Source organism: Tenrec ecaudatus, chromosome 5 (assembly GCF_050624435.1).
Source record: "Tenrec ecaudatus isolate mTenEca1 chromosome 5, mTenEca1.hap1, whole genome shotgun sequence".
NCBI lineage: Eukaryota > Metazoa > Chordata > Mammalia > Afrosoricida > Tenrecidae > Tenrec > Tenrec ecaudatus.
Window position 1 is genome coordinate 185,661,285 of NC_134534.1, and position 19,359 is coordinate 185,680,643.

General features: G+C 46.7%; 1 protein-coding gene across 1 annotated transcript in view; it reads right to left on the reverse strand.

Moving 5' to 3' along the window:
• Positions 1–292: 292 nt before the first annotated feature.
• Positions 293–19,359, reverse strand: part of CACNA2D3 (calcium voltage-gated channel auxiliary subunit alpha2delta 3) — a 978,241-nt gene continuing 959,174 nt past the window's right edge. The window contains exons 36-38 of the mRNA XM_075550920.1: positions 2,049–2,161; positions 1,163–1,245; positions 293–376 (exon numbers count right to left, since the gene is read on the reverse strand). Of these exons, the coding sequence (XP_075407035.1) occupies positions 293–376; positions 1,163–1,245; positions 2,049–2,161 (280 nt within the window). The remainder of the gene's footprint in view (positions 377–1,162; positions 1,246–2,048; positions 2,162–19,359) is intronic.

Consider the following 19,359-nt stretch of genomic DNA (forward strand, 5'->3'; position numbering starts at 1 on the left):
ATGATTTTAATATACTTTATTTAAAAAGTACACGGTTTTCGATGGGTCCCAAGCAGAGGGGACCGGCCTCCCCCTCACAGTCCCGTTTCTGATGAAGGATGACAATCATGTGGCAAACTCACATTTTGCATGACTGCAACGTAAAAAGATTATCTTTAAGAGTTGATATCACGCAGTTTAAAATCATGAGATGCTGATGATTGGACTATATTGTGTGTCTCCTACGTCGCACCATAGTTGGGTTCACAGTTTATCCATGATTTTGCATGCCAAGAGGACAGCTCAGGCGGCGTCACCTTGAGAGCAGCAGCAAAAGCAGAGGGAGCAGAATCGGCGCCCGGAGACTCCGTGCTCCCCCACACTCCCTTGCATTCTCCTGCAGAAAGTGGGGGTTAGAGCAGAAGAAAGTTAATCTCCTCAAGCCGTATTAATGCTCAGGATGGCCACAGCCCTTTTTAATCTCACAGGGCAATGGAGTCATTTAAATTTCCTCAGGTAGATGATGGCGTCTCTGATTTAGGCAAAAATGTATGAGCTATTTGAAATCATTGTTTACTGTTTCAGTATTCTACAGAAGGTGTGCAAAGGACTTTTAATAACGACACTTTCTTGTTGGTTCTGTCCGAGCATAGGTACAGGGCCTAATTATTTTATTTAGCCACTTGACAGGACACATTCAAATTGATTTGTTTAGCATATTTTTTTCATAGAAAAGTTTTATAGTTGACTAAAGCATTTTTCTTGATTTGGGATTATTTCCATTCCTCAAATCTCATCGGTAACATACTACATATGTAAGTGCCAATAAAAGGACTATGTCCCAATTTCCCCGCGGGAATTGGTCTCTGTAAGCTTTCTATTTGGGGGAGGGCTGAGGACCTTTCCCATAGCACTAGAGGCAGCCTCTCGGGGCTCGTGCAAATCTGTGTTACTGTCACCTTTCCTAGACCTGACCTCAAAGGTCCTCTGACCATCACTGAATGGTCAGAATGCCCTGATGTTCTGCTTCATAAACGAGGCTTCTCGAGTCACAGTGTAATCATCTGAGAAGGTCTGAAAAGTAGTAATCAGAAGGCAGCGGGTGACTGTCCATAGAGTTTGCCTGAACGTGGGCATCCTAGCTGTCTTAGATCACTGGGATTCTAGGAGCGTCCACACTCACCTCAGGATGAAAGCCATGGCACGATTCGGGGCGTCTCCTGATCTTCTGGGCCTTCAATCGCTCACACTTCAGAGATTCATTATGTTGACCGAAGTTAAGGCTCATTCCCCCAAAATTAATAGGCTTTTTGTTTCATCTCATCGTTTGTTAGCTCCTCAATGTGCCATCACCCATCCTGCTTCCTTCTCTCCCACCCCGGCTCTGAACTTGGTCCTGGGCCAACTGGTTGATGATTCTAGAGTGTGCACAGCCTGCTAGTGTTTCTGTTCCCCTTACACACTTTTTGTTTGAAAACTGAGCTGAAGGATTGGTTTGTACACGAGAACAGGGACAAAGGCCCTAGTCTCAGGGGTTCTGGCAGGTTGCAGGAAGGACCTTCTAAGCTGACCCCTCCCCATTTTAGAGCAGGTAGCCAGCTAATCCTGGTGTTCGGGGGGTGTGATCCTTCATCCAGAGAGCTCATAAAGTTTGGTGAGATTCACAGTCTTATAACAACACCAACTACCATGATCTGAATTCTACCTGGCAAGTCTGGATAGAGCAGAGGATGTACACTGGTGCAGATAGGAGCTGGAGGCACAGGGAGACCAGGGGTGTAAGGGGTGATACTGGGAGGGTAGAAGGTGAGGGGGGTGTGAAGGGAGACATTGAACAGGGAAAGAGGACCTGATGCCAAGGGCTTAAGTGGAGAGCCAATGCTTTGAAAATGATGAGGGCAGTGAATGTACGGATGTGCTTTATACAACTGATGTCTGTATAGATTGTGATGAGTTGTATGAGCCCCTAATAAAATGTTTTAAAAAAAACTAACAACAGTGACCAGGAATACGCCTTTCTCTTGCCCAGGTTTCAGCAGGAACGACTGGACCTCTGCCCAAAAGGATATACCTGATTTCAACGGGTGCCATGGTGATCGGTGCTGCGGACTCACAGAGGCAGCTGCTGTCCACCACCACCATGAACAGGTTGCTGCTTGGGATCTGCTGGATGACAAAGGACCTGTCGGCACAAGACACAGTGAGTAGTCACTTAATGCCCCCCAAGGACGCTGCTCTCAGGCGCAGCAGTATTTTGGCAAACAAGCGTCAGAGACGGTTTTACTAGAGTCACCTCCACAGGAGGCACAAGAAGACAGCCTTGGCCCTCTCAAGTTAGCTTTCTGGACTCTTCCCTGGATACCGATGAAGTCCGCGCCTTTTAAAGGCTGTCATCTCCAAGCCCCATCAGTTTAACGCAGGCGGGGCTGTCTCATCCTTTCAGAGACCCTGGGGGCCGAAGTAGAGATTCCTCGGGAAATGGAGTAGCCAAATATTTCACCCAAAGGTTAAAACTCCTGTCATCTAACGTTTCTTGATATTTCAGTCACTTTCAACAATTTTCCCCCATTCTCTGGAGTGTAGCACCATGGTTTACTGAAATCAAACACTGTAGAAGAACCCTTCTTTGTGGAAAATTACAAAGGCAGGGACCATGTCCTATTTTTTTTTTTACCTGTTAACACCTCTGAGACTTCAACTGGCTTTCTTTTTACAAATTGTCCAACACCTAAAATTATGCTCATTTTCCTTCTCCAGTTATCAGGACATTCCACTGCTCTATGAGATTTGCTCAATTTCTAAATCATTAGACCTTGTCATCCCTAATAGCTTTGCACATGCGGAGATCCCTCCCTTATAGAGCCTCATCCTCACATATGCTAAGACATGGCTCTAGCATTTGACCTCCTGGTATTGGATTATATCTATCAACAGAGTTCTAAGAGATCTTATGATCCCCAAATTGGAAGCAGGTTCATCACAGCCTCAAAAGAATCTATGAGATGTCTTGATAAGGGATAAGTTATTTTCCAGATTCAAGGAAGATCCTATTGTTTACTTGGAAAGAGCTCTTCAAGCACGAATGAAACTTCAGCTCTCTCCTAAAAGCTTCACTAGAAAGAAGTTTCACCAAAAGGAATGACAATTTCTCATAAAGAACTGGAGATTAATTAGAAGGTATGTTGGGGTTCCTTGCAAATAGATTTTAAATAGTGTAGATGTGGATAGAAGAGTGTTTTAACAATAATTACTAATATAATTAAAATGCGATCAAGGGAGGACAGGGAAATCAGGCACTATCAACACATACAAGAGGAGAATGTTCTGAAATGTATTGTGGTGATGATTACACAACTCTTTTTTAACATTTTATTAGGGACTCATACAACTCTTATCACAATCCATACATACATCAATTGTGTAAAGCACATCCATACATTCTTTGCCCTCATCATTCTCAAAGCATTTGCTCTCCACTTAAGCCCCTGGCATCACCTCCTCATTTTTCCCCTCCCCACGAGCCCTTGATGATTTATAAATTATTATTTTGTCATATCTTGCCTTGTCCGGCATCTCCCTTCACCCCCTTTTCTGTTGTCCGTCCCCCAGGGAGGAGGTCACATGTAGATCCTTGTAATCGGTTCCCTCCACCCTCCCAGTATCACCCCTCACACCCCTGGTCCTGAAGGTATCATCTGCCCTGGATTCCCTGTGCCTCCAGCTCCTATCTGCACCAGTGTACATCCTCTGCTCTATCCAGACTTGCAGGGTAGAATTCAGATCATGATAGGTGGGGGGGGAGCATTTAGGAAGTAGAGGAAAGCTGTATTCTTTATCGGTGCTACATCGCACCCTGACTGACTCATCTCCTCCTCTAGACCCCTCTGTGAGGGGATCTCCAGTGGCCGACAAATGGGCTTTGGGTCTCCACTCTGCACTTCCTGCTTCATTCACTATGGTAAGATTTTTTTTTTTGTTCTGATGATGCCTTATACCTGATCCCTTCGACACCTCCTGATCGCACAGGCTGGTGTGTTCTTCCATGCGGGCTTTGTTGCTTTTGAGCTGGATTGGCTGCTTGTTTACCTTCAAGCCTTTAAGACCCCAGATGTTATATCTTTTGATAGCTGGGCACCATCAGCTTTCTTTGCCACATTTGCTTGTTCACCCGCTTTGGCTTCAGCGGTTGTGTCGGGAGGGTGAGCAACATAGAATGCCAATTTAATAAAAGAAAGTATTCGTGCATTGAGGGAGTGCTTGAGTAGAGGCCCAGGGTCCTTGCATATGTATATGTCTTTGTCTAGACCTCTATATAAATGTCCTTTGCCTCCTCTTTCCTCTATTTCCCCTGACTTTCCTCCTGTCCCACTATCATGCTCTGTCCCCACCTGGGTTTCAGCTATACCTCTTCATTACATTACCCTTGATCATTCCCTACCAGGCCTGCCACACCCACCTCACCACCAATTTGGATCCCTTGTTGTTCCCTTGTCCCTGGGTTTGTTAACACCACTACCTTTCCCCCCACCTCCCTGTATCCCATGTCCGCCCATTGTTTTTCAACTCTTTTTAATGTGATTGACTATTATATGCCAATAAAACTGTTTAAGCTCTGCCTGAAAAAATACTGTGGATCAACTTTTGGCAGTACTAAAAAGAAGTCACAGTAACCTTTTGTACCCCAAAGATATTAAGACATTAAGTCTATTAAATTACCATCATGGATAAGAAGGTGAATAATTTGAAAAGAGGAAAATGGGGCTCACAGATGAGCCAGGTAGTGCAACTGGCCAAAGTTAGCAAGCAGGCCAGGCCCATCCTAGACATTGTCAATAACCAAGCAATGATGAGATCATTGATAATATCAAGTTCATGGAAAATGGAATTTTCCCCATGAAGTCCTCAGAATTGCTTTAAAATATTTAAGAACACATCTAGTACAGACATGCCTTTGATCAACAGATTAATTAAGGAGAGATGACAAAGCAATTTAAAGAGGTTCATCCAGATAGGGGCAGCGAAGCAAAAGTGTAAGAGTCAAAAGCAACGTTTGCACATGGTGTTGTATACACAACCGCATGCTAATGATGACCTCTGGGAGACAAGTGGAGAGACCAGCAGGCTGAAGGGGGGAGGGGGGAAGGCAGTTATCAGGGTTGCAGACAGAACATTAAATATGGTCAAGCATACAGTGGGCAGCATTATGAACATCTTGAGGAAATGAATCGCTGGGTCTGGGGGCTTAGGACCATGGTTTTAGGGGATACCAATGTCAGTTGATATAAGTAACTAGCAAGTGGGACCCTAAGAAATGGTAAGAATCTACAGTGTAATTACTGGTCTCTCTCTGTCCAGAGGGAAGCGACGTGAAGAGAACAGATGGAAATCAACCAACGCCCTGAACTTGTGGCAGGATGCTCAACAGATTCAGTAAAGAGGTAGGATCCGCGGTCAACACCTCAGACATCTATGAAACATCAATAATCAACCAGGGGGGGTGAAAGACATAGATGAAATCCTGGAGACCTAAGCTTCAGGGAAAGGATTCGAGAACTAGATCAAGTACTAAGTAGGAGAACAAACTGAATAACGGATTTCTGTTGACCTGCCACAGAATGGCCTCTCTGAACTTTTGTAAGCATGTTTCTCTTGGTGTGGCAACCTGAAAGGTGTGATCTGCCCCTTGTTCCTCACAGAGACCAGTCATTGCATCTCGCCACTGTTGAGTTCTAGCTCTGCTGAGGTACTGGCTCAGGGCTCAGGGCTTGGGTGCATTCTTGTGTTGGAAGGCATATCCTCTCCACTCCAGTGGCCAGCAGAATCCAGAATACCAGACAGGTGCCTTCCACCCAGCAGCCTGTTAGGAAATAATTCCTTGCAACAGGTACTCCATAATAGGTATCCAACTCAGCAGGAGACCACAACTGCCCAGCCACACACAATACCTCGTATAATAGCCTTACACCCTTATGCCAGCTCAACCCACCTGAAATTACTGTATAGGCGTAGTTCACATCAATCTACGCTTTACCACACCCAATAGAGAAACGAGTGCTTAGTGCCCAGGAGAGAGAAAAGAGAATCAGTAAGACTGAGCTCCAAAGAAACCATATGGACAAGGCTGAAAGATAAAAAGTTGCCAACCTAGAATCCTATACTTGCAAAACTGTCCCTCCAATAGACATGACATCACTCAGAACCCAACACCAATATCAAAGTATCTATAGTGAAATATAAGGAACCAGACATCAACTGGTAAATGGGGTCAGCTACAAATTAAATAGGAACCAATAATACAGTCGCACATCTTCTAAATGGAAAGTGTGAAACTTAAGAAATTCCTAAATCACAGTAACCTCCAAAACAATTGTAATGAATTTGGAATGGAAAATGATGTGGAACCAAAAAATTAGCACATTCCCCAACCCCAGAAAGCATGTACAGCAATACATTTGAACATAAACAGGCTAAATGCAGCAGTCGAGAGCAGCAGAATGGAAAAGGGCCTATCACAATGTCCTCTGACGAAGCACACCTTTAAGTTCTTTGTCACAGGAGCCACTCCAACTCATCATGTCCTTAGAGGACCAAAGTCTGTGAAGCCTCATGTTTCTCCCACTGGCCAGTTAATGGTTTTGAACTGCTGACCTCTTGGTTATCAGTCCAATGCATAATCCGCTATGCCACCATACCTCTGATACACACCTTAGATATAGGAACGAAAACTCAAAGGATAGTGGAGAAAATCAGTCTAATTTCAACAACAAAAAAAGTAACAATGTTACTTTATAATAAAATAGACCTTCAGGCAAAGGTCCAGCCTAAGAAACAGAGAAGTGCATTATATGAGAATTGAAGGGTCAATTAAACAAGAGGACACAACCATAATAAATATCTATACATGCAATGAAAGTGCCTCTAAATGTGTTAAACTCTTACAAAGAATCCTGTACACTCTGTACAGGATCATATCGTCTACAAATAGAGGAAGTTCTACTTTGTCAAGTTGAATTCCTTTAATTTCTTTTGTCTGATAAATTTCCTCGGCTAAGACGTCTGGCACAATATTGAACAAGAGCTGTGGTAAAGAGCATCTATGTCAGGTTTCCATTTGCAGAGGGGAATTCTATTTTTTCTGATGAGAGTAATGTTGATTTTTAGTTTTGTATATACCCCCCCTTTAAAAATTTTTAATAGATTATTTTATTGGGGGCTCTTACAACTCTTATCACAATCTATACATCTGTTGTGGCAAGCACATTTGTACATTCGTTGCCACCATCATTCTCAAAACATTTTCTTTCTACTTGAACCCTTGGTATCAGTTCCTCTTTTTTTTACCCTCCCTCCCAAACCTTTGATAATTTATAAATTGTTATTTTTTCATGTCTTACACTGACTGATGTCTCCCTTCACCCATATTTCTGTTGTCTGTCCTCCAGGGAGGGTATACCCCCTTTTCTTATGTTAAGGGTTTTCCCTTTGTTGCTTTTGTCAATAAAGTAACTTTCCAAATGACCCTCTAAACATACTTCTTTTCCAGTGCACATGGAATGTTCTCCAAAATAGATCATATGTTAGGTCACAAAAGCAAGCTTAAATATATTTTAAAATACCAAAATATAAATTATCAGGCCTATAAGTTAGAAATCAATAGAAAGACATAGAAAGAAAGCCAAATATATAGAAAATGAATAACACTATGCTTAAAACCTACTGGGTAATGGAAGGAATTAAAAATGTAATTAGAAAATTCCTTGACCGAATGAGAATCACAGCATGCTAAATCCTGTTCTAGCAATTAATCTAATAGCAGCAAGAGTTCTACAACCACCAGAAAAAAGGTTAAGCAGAAATGAAGAAAAACAATATCATAAAAGAATGGACGCATTTCTAGAATTACACTAACGCTGATTAAAATATAAAACTTGAACAGACCCATAAGAAAAGCAATTGATTGAGTTATTAAGAACTCCCAATAATAGAAGTCCTGGTTCAGGTGATTTCACAAGTGGACTTTACCAAACATTTAGAGAGGAGCTTAACATACACCAATTCTACTCACTTTATTCCAGAATTCAGCGGAAAACTCCAAAATTTATTTTATCAAAGTCCTCATACCAAATCCAAACAGAGACATCATTGAGAAAGAAAATTACAAAAAAAAAAATTCTTCATGAACAAGATGCAAAAATTCTAATCAATAAAACCCAGCAATGTATACATAAAAAACACCTCATGACCAAATAAGATTCATACAGTTTTGATAGTAAAGCTCAGCATAAGGAAAACAATATAATCTGTTATATAGATACAAGAATTGCATGATCATATCAAATGGATGTAGAAAAAGCATTGGCTAAAACCCAACACCTAATTCTGATTTTAAAAACTCAACAGAATAGGAATGCAAGGGAAAACCCTTAACATAAGAAAGGGGTACGTGCAAACTAAAACCCACATTTCTCTCATCAGAGAAAAGAGAAAGAATCCCCCTCTCAAAGGGAAACCTGACAAAGATGCTCTTTACCACAACTCCTATTCAATATGGTGCCGGATGCCTTAGCCGAGGCAATTTATCAGACAAAGGAAATTAAAGGAAGTCAACTTGACAAAGTAGTAGAACTTCCTCTATTTGCAGACGATATGATCCTGTACAGAGTGTAGAGGATTCAGCAAAGTGGCAGGGTTGAAGATTAAGATACAAAAGTCAGCTGGATTCTTAGATGCTAAAAAAGTGAACTCCCAAACATAAATCAGCAAACAATAGCATTTATAGTAGCCACCCAATTATGGAATAATCAGGAATAAATGTAACCGGAGGAAAAAGAGATTTACACAAATGGAAGAATACACCGCGTTAATGGATAGGAACATTTAGCATTGTGAAAATGTCAGCACTAGTCTAGGGGGTCTACGATGATAATACATTCCCCATTCTGATTCTAGCATCATTCTTGAAGGAGATGGAAATCACCACATTTGCATGGAAAGTAGAGACCCCTGATGAGCAAAGTGGTACTGCAGAAGAAACACAGCGTTGGAGGGTTCTCATCTCCTATCTCAAATCCACCCCACCCCCCCAATCACAAGAGTCAACACAGCTTGGTGCCGCTCCAACAATGAATGCACAGAGCAATGAAACAGACACGAGAAGCCGGACATTAGTCCATTCACTTACAGAGAGATCATCTTTGACAAGGGGCCGTACCTAACACATTCAATGGAGAAGAGATGGCTTCTTCAACAGATGTTTGTGGGGAAACGGGATATACGCTTGCAGGTCAAGGGATTAAATGTAAAACCCAGAACTCTAAAGATCAGCAAGAAGAAATAGGTACAGAGTTAGAATGAAATAGGTAGAATCCCTGAGACTATGGCCATTAGTCACCCTTCAGTCTGGAAATGAGCCCCAGGGAACGGGGAGGGCACAGCAGTAAGTGATGGTACTTTGAGGAGATTGCGATGAGTGTCCTTGTGGTTGTCAGTTCTGACCCACAGTGAGTGACCTTCAGCACAGCAGGTGAGGCATAGGGGCAAAGTTATAACACCTTCTTATACCTAACCAGACACCTGGAGGGGATGTGTCTCTGGGCTTGGGAACCAGGACCATAGCATCAGGGGCCACTAAAGACAGAGTTCTAGTTAGTACTTTGGTGAAGAGAGACTAGGGTCTGTAAAGTTTGTAGCAGGCCATCTAAGGCGTAACTACTAGTCTCTCCCTAGTCTTGTACCTTTTAAGTTTGGGGACTTGGAAACAGGAAGAACTCTGGAGGGCAAGGCCTGGTCGTAGACTAACTGTGGCAAGTTCCCACAGGCGCCCTCACTACCACCGGAACAAGGGCAGTGGCGTGACGGAAGAAAACCTTCAGCACCACGACCCCGGCCTTGTCCTCATCAATAGTTATCTTAATCATCCTGTGTCCTTTGAGAAAACTCTGTCTGGCTCCTTTGGAATGTCGACAGAACAGTGCCTTGAGCTGGCCTCTCTGCCTAGGTTTTACTGACCTCGCTGATCCCCAGGGAAGCCACCTTTTGATTGGACCGGACTCTTCTCTGACTACAATTTGTTCACTCATACGGTCCTCCTTAGTGTTGACCTCACTGGAAAGACTCATGGGAAAATCCGTGCTGATCTCCCCACAGTGCTTTTGGCACCGTCCTTCTGAGGGTCTAAGAGACGAAGGTTACAATCCCTGGGAGAACTTGGCAACGGTCACCCACCGCTCCGAGAGAAGTATACCTGGGCATGGATGCAGTGGAATCCTGGAAGTAAGCGTTTTTGACTTACCCTTGCTTGCTGTCATTTCAGGTGCCATCGAGTCAGCCCCACCCACAGCAACCCCGTGCACAGCAGAATGAAACCCTACATGGTCCTGGGCCGTCCTCCCAAGTGCACCCGAGCCCAGGGATGCAGCCACTGTGTCCATCCTTCTCATCCAGGGCCTGCCCCTCCCCTTTACCAAACACAATGTCCTTCTCCACGACTGGCCTCTCCTGACAATGTTTCCAGAGTATGCAAGAGGACCTCTTGGCCATCCCTGCCTCTAGGGGGCACTCTGGCCTGACTTCTAGCACAGATCAGGTTGTCTTTATAGCAGACCATGGCACTATCTAGGTTCTTCCCCGGCACCACAAGTCACCTCATCCATCCTTGTATGGTCTTCCTTACTCAGTGCCCAACTTTCAGATGCATAAGACGGAGTGGAGAATACTCTGACCTCCCCTTGAAGTTTCTACAATCAACTTTCTTAGAAGATGCCGCTGTATAACGCTTGGATGGCACAGAATAAGAACGGAAAAGATTATACAGTAAACCAACAGTACTGGCTCCCTTGGAGAAAGGAGAATCATTGTCATGGAGAATTTAAATTTAATCTCTACCATCAGAGTTCTTTATACGGAGGACGCATGCATCCAGGTATTCTTAAACAGTTACAACTGTAGGCGCTATGTGATTGGGGTATGGGTTTTCCGATTACACAGAAAAGCAGTATTCAGAAGCACAAGTCAAAGCTTCCATCCACCACAGGAGTTAGAGCCCCTTCATGCCTATTTCCCAGATGAGAAAACAGGGGGCTGTGGGACTTCCCAGAGTAACTGGCGGCAGATGAGAGGTTTGAACCCCAAACTGCAGGCCTCCAGAACCCAGGCTCCATGTGGCATCCTGCAATGGAATGAGTTACGCTCAAGCCCCTTGTGGGCAGCTCCAGACAGATCACCTGGCCCAGATTCTTAAAATGACAACAAAGACAAGATGACTCTTGTTTTACATATCCGCCTGCCTCCTGGTTGAAAGCTCCCCCCTTGTGCTCAGCGAAGCCCCGCCGACAACTTCCTCTGTTCGACAACTTCCCCTCTTCGCTTCCCACATCCTGGGAGGTGAAAGGCCCCATGCGCAGCTACACTGCAGCGAGGCGGGGGCGGGGGGACAACCCCAACAGAGGATTCTCCATCGGAGAGATTAACTGCTTTCCCATAGTTTAAAGACTTACTGTCTGCTGATTAACATGGTGCTTCAGAGGGGTCTGGGCAATGTTAGCTGTATATTTATGGCCCAGGGAGCAGGGTTGAACTTCATAAAACACACCTCCATCCAGCTGGGCCCAGCAGCCAGCCTGACATCATCGCCAGAGGCCCTGTGGCTGGGCGGGGTGGTCTGGGAGCCAGAAATGCCACAGAGTGAACCGTCTCCATGGAACCCCCCTTCTTCCCCCCCCCCCCACCAGCCTCGGGGTGGAAACCATGAGGGTGAAGACACGTGAAATACATCGGGCCCTCCAGGGAAGGGGGATCAGGAAGAGGGGAGAGATTCCGGCATGTCCATTGCTGGCAATGAAATAAGCCAGCTTCCACCCCACGCACATCAGACAGAGGAAGAGCCAGAGGAAACGCACTGATGGGATTGTAAGACTGCCTCCCCAACACTGGCCACCCGTGATCTCCGGTAAGGGTCTATGTGGAGCCAATGAGGTAACCAATCATGCCCCCTCATCATCCCCCCTCATCATCCCCTGGCCTCGGACAAGCACATACCCAGGGCCCAATGAGGAAGCACCCAGGCCAGAATTTAAGAAGTCTGAACCCAAAGGGAAGTCTCCGAGTTCTTCTCAGCAACTTAAAGGGGAATGAGAATGAGCACACAGCGAACCTCTGGATTCGGCTCATCGTCCTCGCCCTAACCCGTGCTCTAGACTAGGGCTGTGGACGCTCCTCTGTCCCTTGGGCCTGGGAGGTGGGTTCTGCAACCTCCACACCTTGCCCTGAGGCAGACCCGTCCTACACGCCGACAGCCCACACTCAGTGACTGGGAGTTCAGGAAAGGACGCAGGAGGACGGCTTCTAGCACAATTCTGTAGCCTTGCGACGGAGCCCCAGAGGGTCGGAGGGGAAACCGGCTCCCATACCTGCTCCGCCAGCCACCGGTGGGAAGTCCAGAACACCAGCGATCCTGAAGTACTTACACTGGGCCAGCCCACGGGGGAAGGCGGGACAGTTTCACTTCCCTTTTGTGAAGGACAAGCAAAGGACCTGACCGAGTGTGTGCAGAGCTGCAGGCCATGGAGTAATCTCTCTCTCTGAACCTCGGTACAAAGGGCTCCAAAGAAATGCCGGCATAGACTTCAGCCAGACAATGGAACTGTAACCCAGCAGGCCCTGCTCAGGATCAGCCTGAGAATACAAATGAACCTGCTTACTGAACTACCTCAGGTCTGAAAGGAATAGAAAATGAAACAGTTATCGCTCTCCCAACACCCGCCCCCCCCCCAAACCTTTTTAACTCTACAACACAGAAGTCTTGCTTTCTCACTTGCAGTTATCCTGTCTTTGACTGCTTTGGGTTAATACAATGACTGCAGGCTACTTTACCATTCTACTTTCACCCCTCAGCTCACACTCTCCCCTCGCCTCCCTCCAAGCTTCCAGCCCGCTGGCCAGAGCACATCCGCTCCCCAGGACTTGTCTGTTGGTCTGGGGTGCACTCTGGGTGGGCCCCAGTGCTGTCTCTCTCACAAGGCCATCTTGGGTTCTTAGAGGATTTCCAGCTCTCTGGGCTAACATGACCTGTTCAGGTGTTCCAAAGGCCCCTGTCCCTGCAGTGGTTTGAGCAAGATGGCTGGAGACTAGCTGTCTCCCCTGCCCGCCTCACCCAGCCATTGGCTACCTCAGAGGTGCCCCATCTCTGAGCCTTGCCATCCCCCGCTGGTTTCTCACCCCCTCGCAGCAAGGCACCAGATATACCAGCATCCCCCTTTTCTGTTGCCTACATCACCACCACCTGTTACAACTACCTTCCACCACTGCTGGGTGCCCCTTCCCACAGGTACGTGCAGTATAGGGGGTGCTTAGAGCACTCTCCCAAGGTCCATCTAGCTTCTAGTAGGAAGCAGCATGCCCCAAGGGAGAAGCCCCTCTTTTCATGAACAGGTGCTCTTGTCAGGCCCCTACTTGTCTGTGCATGGTCCAATGGATGGTGGCTGCTGTGTTCAACCCTCCATTGGGACATGGTGGGGAGAGGGCGAAACGACTGCTGCCTTAGAACCCGGGGTACTTAGAGCCTTCTTGTCCGCACCTGTATCTGGGACTCTGAGGACAGGCCCACTCACCAGCCCTGCTTGTCCTCCGGTGAGTCTGACCGAAGAGGAGCCACCAAGTGCTGGCAAAGAGGTATTGCCACTGGAGCCTCTAAAAAGTGCCTGAGAGAGAGTTTACAAAAGCAACGACTTGGGGAGGGGGAAATACCTTAAGAAAATGTAAGTGGGGAGATGTCAAATCTGGTTTATAAACACACCTACCTATTTATATTTTCGTAAGGGCTTTTCCTCCCAGGCAGTTGTTTTGATAGACAGTCATCTTAGATGCTAACCTGGGGCAGGCGCTTCCCTATCCACCGAGCCCTTTCTGCACCCTTAGGTGTCCAAGTCTGCAGGCACCCTCTCCCCCCTTCTGCCTAACGTCCAGGCACGCTGAGTTCGGCAAGTGCTCACACACACGGTGCTGCCCCCGCAGAGCTGAGGTTCCCACCGAGCTGTGTCTTTCTCAGCACTGGCTGCAGAGTGGGGAGCATTTCACTTGTTTTGACTGACCCACCACCAACAATTACATTCGAGCCGCTGAGGAGAGACTGGACATGACGCCCCCATTTGCCCTCGAGTTAACCTAACCCCCGGTGATGCGGTGCGTTTGAAAGGACTCTGCTCTGTGAGCTTTTCTTGGCTGTGCCTGTTTGGGAAGTAGTTGGACAGACCTGTCTTCCAAGGTGCCCCTGGGCAGATGTGAGTCCCCCAAATCCATTAGCAGTCCAACACTTAGCCTCTGCACCACCCACGGGGAGGCCCCCAAACATGGGCATTGTTCTCCAAGTGATTCCAATGTGCTGTCAAGGCTGAAAATCAACGTGCTCACCTAGGGCCTGCAGGTCATGTTGAAATGCAGATTCTGTTCACTGGGACTTGGGGGGACGGGGCAGGATTCAGCCCCTCTTACCTGGTCCCAGACACTGCTGATGCTGCTGTTTCAGGGCTCACACTTGAGCAGTAAGGTTACAGCTGCAGTTAGCTCCTCCCATACCTTTGGGGAACCCTCATTCAAGTCTGAAACCAAACGCCACACTCACTGTTGCAGAGGCAGGCCCACTCACGGCGATCCCACAGTACAGGGTGGAAATGGCTGGAAGGACAGGCAGCAACGCGGTTGGTCACGTTCAGGATGGCCTGGCGAGTACAGGCTGTGCGCAATGAGAAAAGTTCCTTGTGGGTAACTCAGAGGAACACACCCCAGAGTCACTCTGTGAGCAGCTACGAGAGGCCCTGTGGGAGGAGTCAGAAGGTAGCAGAGGTCGCACACGTGAAGAAGCCGTGGGCAAGAGAGAGAAGGAAACACAAACACTACCACAGTGTAGGTCTAGCTCAGAGTCACTAGCCAGACATCCACCTGGAGGAGGTGACTGGCCATCAGTCGGCTGCTCCTTGGCCCTCTGGATGCCGCAGGTTCTAAGGTTGGGGCAGTGGGGCCTGTCTGTCTGCAGAGCTGTGTCCCCCGGGGTCCAGACGGACAGCAGTGTCTGAGCCCCGCTTCCCTGAAGGCATCTGTTTCCAACTGCAGGGCACCAAAGGGGCAGGTGGCTCTTGTGGCTTCGCCTCCCTTCATACTTTCAGAGCGAGGGATGGGCTGACCTCCTTGGCTTTCATTTCCGGCATGCTCACTCGGAACGGATGCTGCCTGGGTAACCAGTCAGGAACGGAGTGGACAAGGACAACATAACCCGGAGTGGCCAACGAGTCACACAGACGCAGTACAAAGTGGAAGCTGCCCAAGTTTTCCGCTTGTGCACACGCTCTGCCCACTGCAAGGTCCGCCCTCGCTCTGCTTCTGGTCATTTCAGTAAAAGGGGGGCTCTGCTCAACTCTGTGTGGCAGTTTCCCGTTGTGATCCAATCGTGTACTTCTTTCTGTTGGTACCAGTTTTCTCTTCCTTCTTCAGAAACCCAGTTAGCCCAGATGCTTCTGAGTAGTTCGCCCGCCCTATACCCAGGCCGGCAGGTGAGCCTAAGCGGATTCGTGTAATCCATCCCCTGGAGAGAACAGGCACTTCCGAAACAGACAGGGAATTGGGGTCATTCCCTTCAGACTGAACCCAGCACTCCTGGATTTGGTACCCACCTTGCGAACAGGGCTAGTTCAGCCTTGGGAGCCCCAGGGTGCCTCCTACAGCAGTCAGTGGAAAAGGACAGAGGATGAACGTGTGTAGGCCTTTGGGCCTCACCTTTGGGCTACTCGATTAGGCCTTACCTGAAGTCTGCCTCTCTGGTCCTCTCTTGAATGGTTAGACACACTGGGTTGAGCCTTCTATTATTTATCAACCAAAGGGTATTGGGAGACTCACTCCTAACATCTGATGATAGCTATCACACGGCCCCATCTCAATGCAGTGGGAGAGGGAGGCTTTAGGGAGCTGAGGCAGAGCACCCACCTACCTGCCTGGACCCACTACTCCCACTCCAAGGGAGACCCCCCAGCCTTTCTGGAGCCAGACAGGGCGGGCCTCGCTTACACCATTTCACCAGCATGGGAAATAGATGGTGTTTTCACAGTTAAGTGCAGAGATTGAATGGGCCCGCATATTGTCTTTGTTACACTTATTTATTCAAAATTGTACATAATGGCCACATCTCAGCATTCCATCTGGGACTCACTGATGGGGAGCGAGCACAAAACACTGGGATGGAGCTTTGTCTGCAGGGCCGCATGCCCTGCGGTGGGATTTAGTATCCAGCAGACAGAATGAGTCAGTGAGAGAGAGCCCTGATAAAGACTTCCACTCATCCTCAGCTCCACCAAGGATTTGTCGAGATTCACGGTTGGGGCTTGACGACAACGTGGCAGGAAGTCCTCTGGCACTGCCAGCCCAAGGCAGGTGCAGGGAAGGGTGTTTTGTGTCTGAGGACGGAGGAGGGAGCCCCCCCGAATGAAAAGCAGGATGGGCCCAGTTTTATTTTCTTAACACTGAGGAAGGGAGTCTCAAAAGCACTGACAACAAAGGATATTTTAAAAACTTGCCTCCTATTATCTTAGCTTTTCAAAGTTTCTATCTCTCTGTACTGAGGTCTTCGGTAAATCCTCTTAATTATGACATGAGCCATTTTCTTTAATCCCTTAAGAAGAGTAAGGAATTTGTTAAATATTTTCACTGGAACTATTAGTGTCTTTTTATAAATAATGAGAGCAGCCGCTAACATTTATGAAGTGTGTGCCTGGTGCCAAGGACTTTTCTCAGTGGTACCCATTTAATCCCCACAGCAATTTAAAGAAATATCATTATCTCCATTTTACTGATGGAAACACCAAAGCTTTGAGAAGTTAAACAACTTTTCCAAATTCTAAAAACCATCAAGTATTAAAGTATCAGATTCTCTATAAAACCAGGTCTGTTCAATTCTAAGTCTGTTGTCTTAATCATGACAACAAACTATCTTCATCTCCACCCCGGCCATCATCACCATCTCTACCATCATGTCTCCCATCATCCCTGCCAGTGTCCCGTCATCAACACCGACCACTCGCTGGGTGCTTACAGTACACCAGGAACATCTTACTTATAAGCAACTCACATCACAACAACCCTATGAGGCAGGCAATGCTGTTACCCAAAAGCTTAGCTTTGTGGATTTGGAATCATCGTGGCTTGCGATAGCACAAGTGATGAGTGTCAGAGCCATGGAGTGGATTCACACAGTCAGACCTCAAAGCCTTCCCTCCACCCATCATTTCACACAGCCATTGCCAATAAGCAACTTGTCTGCGTGGCATCAATGTGACATTGGCTTCCAAACTGAAGCCAAGGATCTTTCCCTCGATCGAGAGGGCACAGGTGACACGACCTAGATCCACAGCTGTGAACTCAGTTATAATCCCCTGCCAGCCTGTCCAACACATGGCCGTATATACATGCAAAACAATTCACTGTAAGATCGCATGGACTATGCCTAGAAATAAGCCCAAATATGTCAGAGTAAAATAAATCACAATATTTCCAAGCAATGGTGTACTTTGTAGCTGTGGAAGAGAGCAAGGCGATCTCCGCATCGATGGGAATAGCTCTTCTCGATACATGGGCGTGCGGTTTAATGAAGACCAAAGACCTGAACAGTACCCATGCTACTTTCCTACTGTGAGTGGAATGGGAAGAAAGATAAGTGGATTTGTTTCTTATACTGAGAAAATCAGAAATAGAAACCAAGGAAATAATGGCAGTGGCGCCACTAGCAGAGGGAGGTAACCGGGAAGAGCATTTAGACGGCGACAAGCTGGTCTCACGGTGGACAACCTGACCCTCCGTGCAGGTAGCCGACGATGGGGCCCGGGTGTGCCACTGCGAGAATGAGCCCAGTGAAAGTTAAAGCAGGCTGCATGAAAGCCAGGGTCTGAGGTAGGCCGGGTGAGTGAAAGTTAAAGCAGGCTGCATGAAAGCCAGGGTCTGAGGTAGGCCGGGTGAGTGAAAGTTAAAGCAGGCTGCATGAAAGCCGGGGTCTGAGGTAGGCCGGGTTTCAGTTTCAAGGTCCTGGTCACTGATGCAACACATCACCTGAACCACCTAACCAATGGGACACATCGCCTGATGACACCTTAGCCAACAGAGTTCGAGTGACAGCCCACAAGTGACCGACCAATCAGGAAAGCACGCGCAAACCTACTCACCAATCACCGCTGGACAATCCTGGCGCCAGAAGTTTTCTCCAATAAGTTTAAAGAACAGCAACCCTTGACCGCCCCTTGTCCCTGGCCCTATAAAATCCCGGAGAACAAAGAGCCCCTGCCTGATTCCTTTGGACGCTGGATCCCCGCTACGCTGGGTAGCGAGGGAGGAAGCTCCAACTCAAGCTGGCAAATAAACTCCTGTTGCTGCTTTTGCATCTCAACTGGTCATGATTATTGTGAGCGTCCAAGGTGAGCTCGCCTTCTTTCCCCGAATCTAACACTACCACTAGAAAGACGAAACATAAGCAATGAAGCACTGCCTCCACGTTATAAACAAGTAACAGAGGAATGATAATAATGTATTGAATTAGTAGCACACCTGTTTACAAAATAGAATGATTTTGATCATTTCAATTCACTTTCAATACAGTTTAACTCTCGCTACCTGAGGACCTAGCTTAAAATCATGAGAGTGCTACAGAGAATTCATAAGCAACAACACATTAATCATGCTGTTGTTAGCAACAATATCGACATTGTTTTGAAATTATATATACACACACATGTACACACACACTAGGGGGTAGATCAACGTTCTGTGGGGAAATTTCATTATCTTTAATTCCATTTTTCCTGGAACTTTATGAAGCTCCCCAGTGTGTATATGTGTATATGTCTGTGTGTACACATACACACACACACACACACACAGAGTGTATTACAGAGTAGAATTGTGTTCTATAATGTTTAGAAGGCTGGGAATATTTTAAAACTAGATTGTTTTCTTTCGCGGCCATGCATCTAACTGGCTACCACATAGGTATGTGCATGTGTATATGTATGCATGCATATAGATGTTTGAATGATCAGAGATGTTAATGTAGCTGGACACAGACTTCTCAGTGTGAGAGAAGAGAGGTACATTTGTAAATAAACTCAAAGGAGTAACTGAAAACTGTTACAATCCAAGCCGAGATTGGGGTTGGAATTGGAACAATTAATATGAGCGTCTATCTTTCCTTTTTATATTATATATATGTCCTTGCTCTTTTACATGGGCTTCAAAGACTGGCCAAGATATAGGCAACGAAGAGGAATAGTTGTTTCCAGATTGTGTGCTCTGAGTAACCTCTCCCAATAAACAAGACCATCGCTTCCTGGAAAATGGCCAATTCCAGATGTG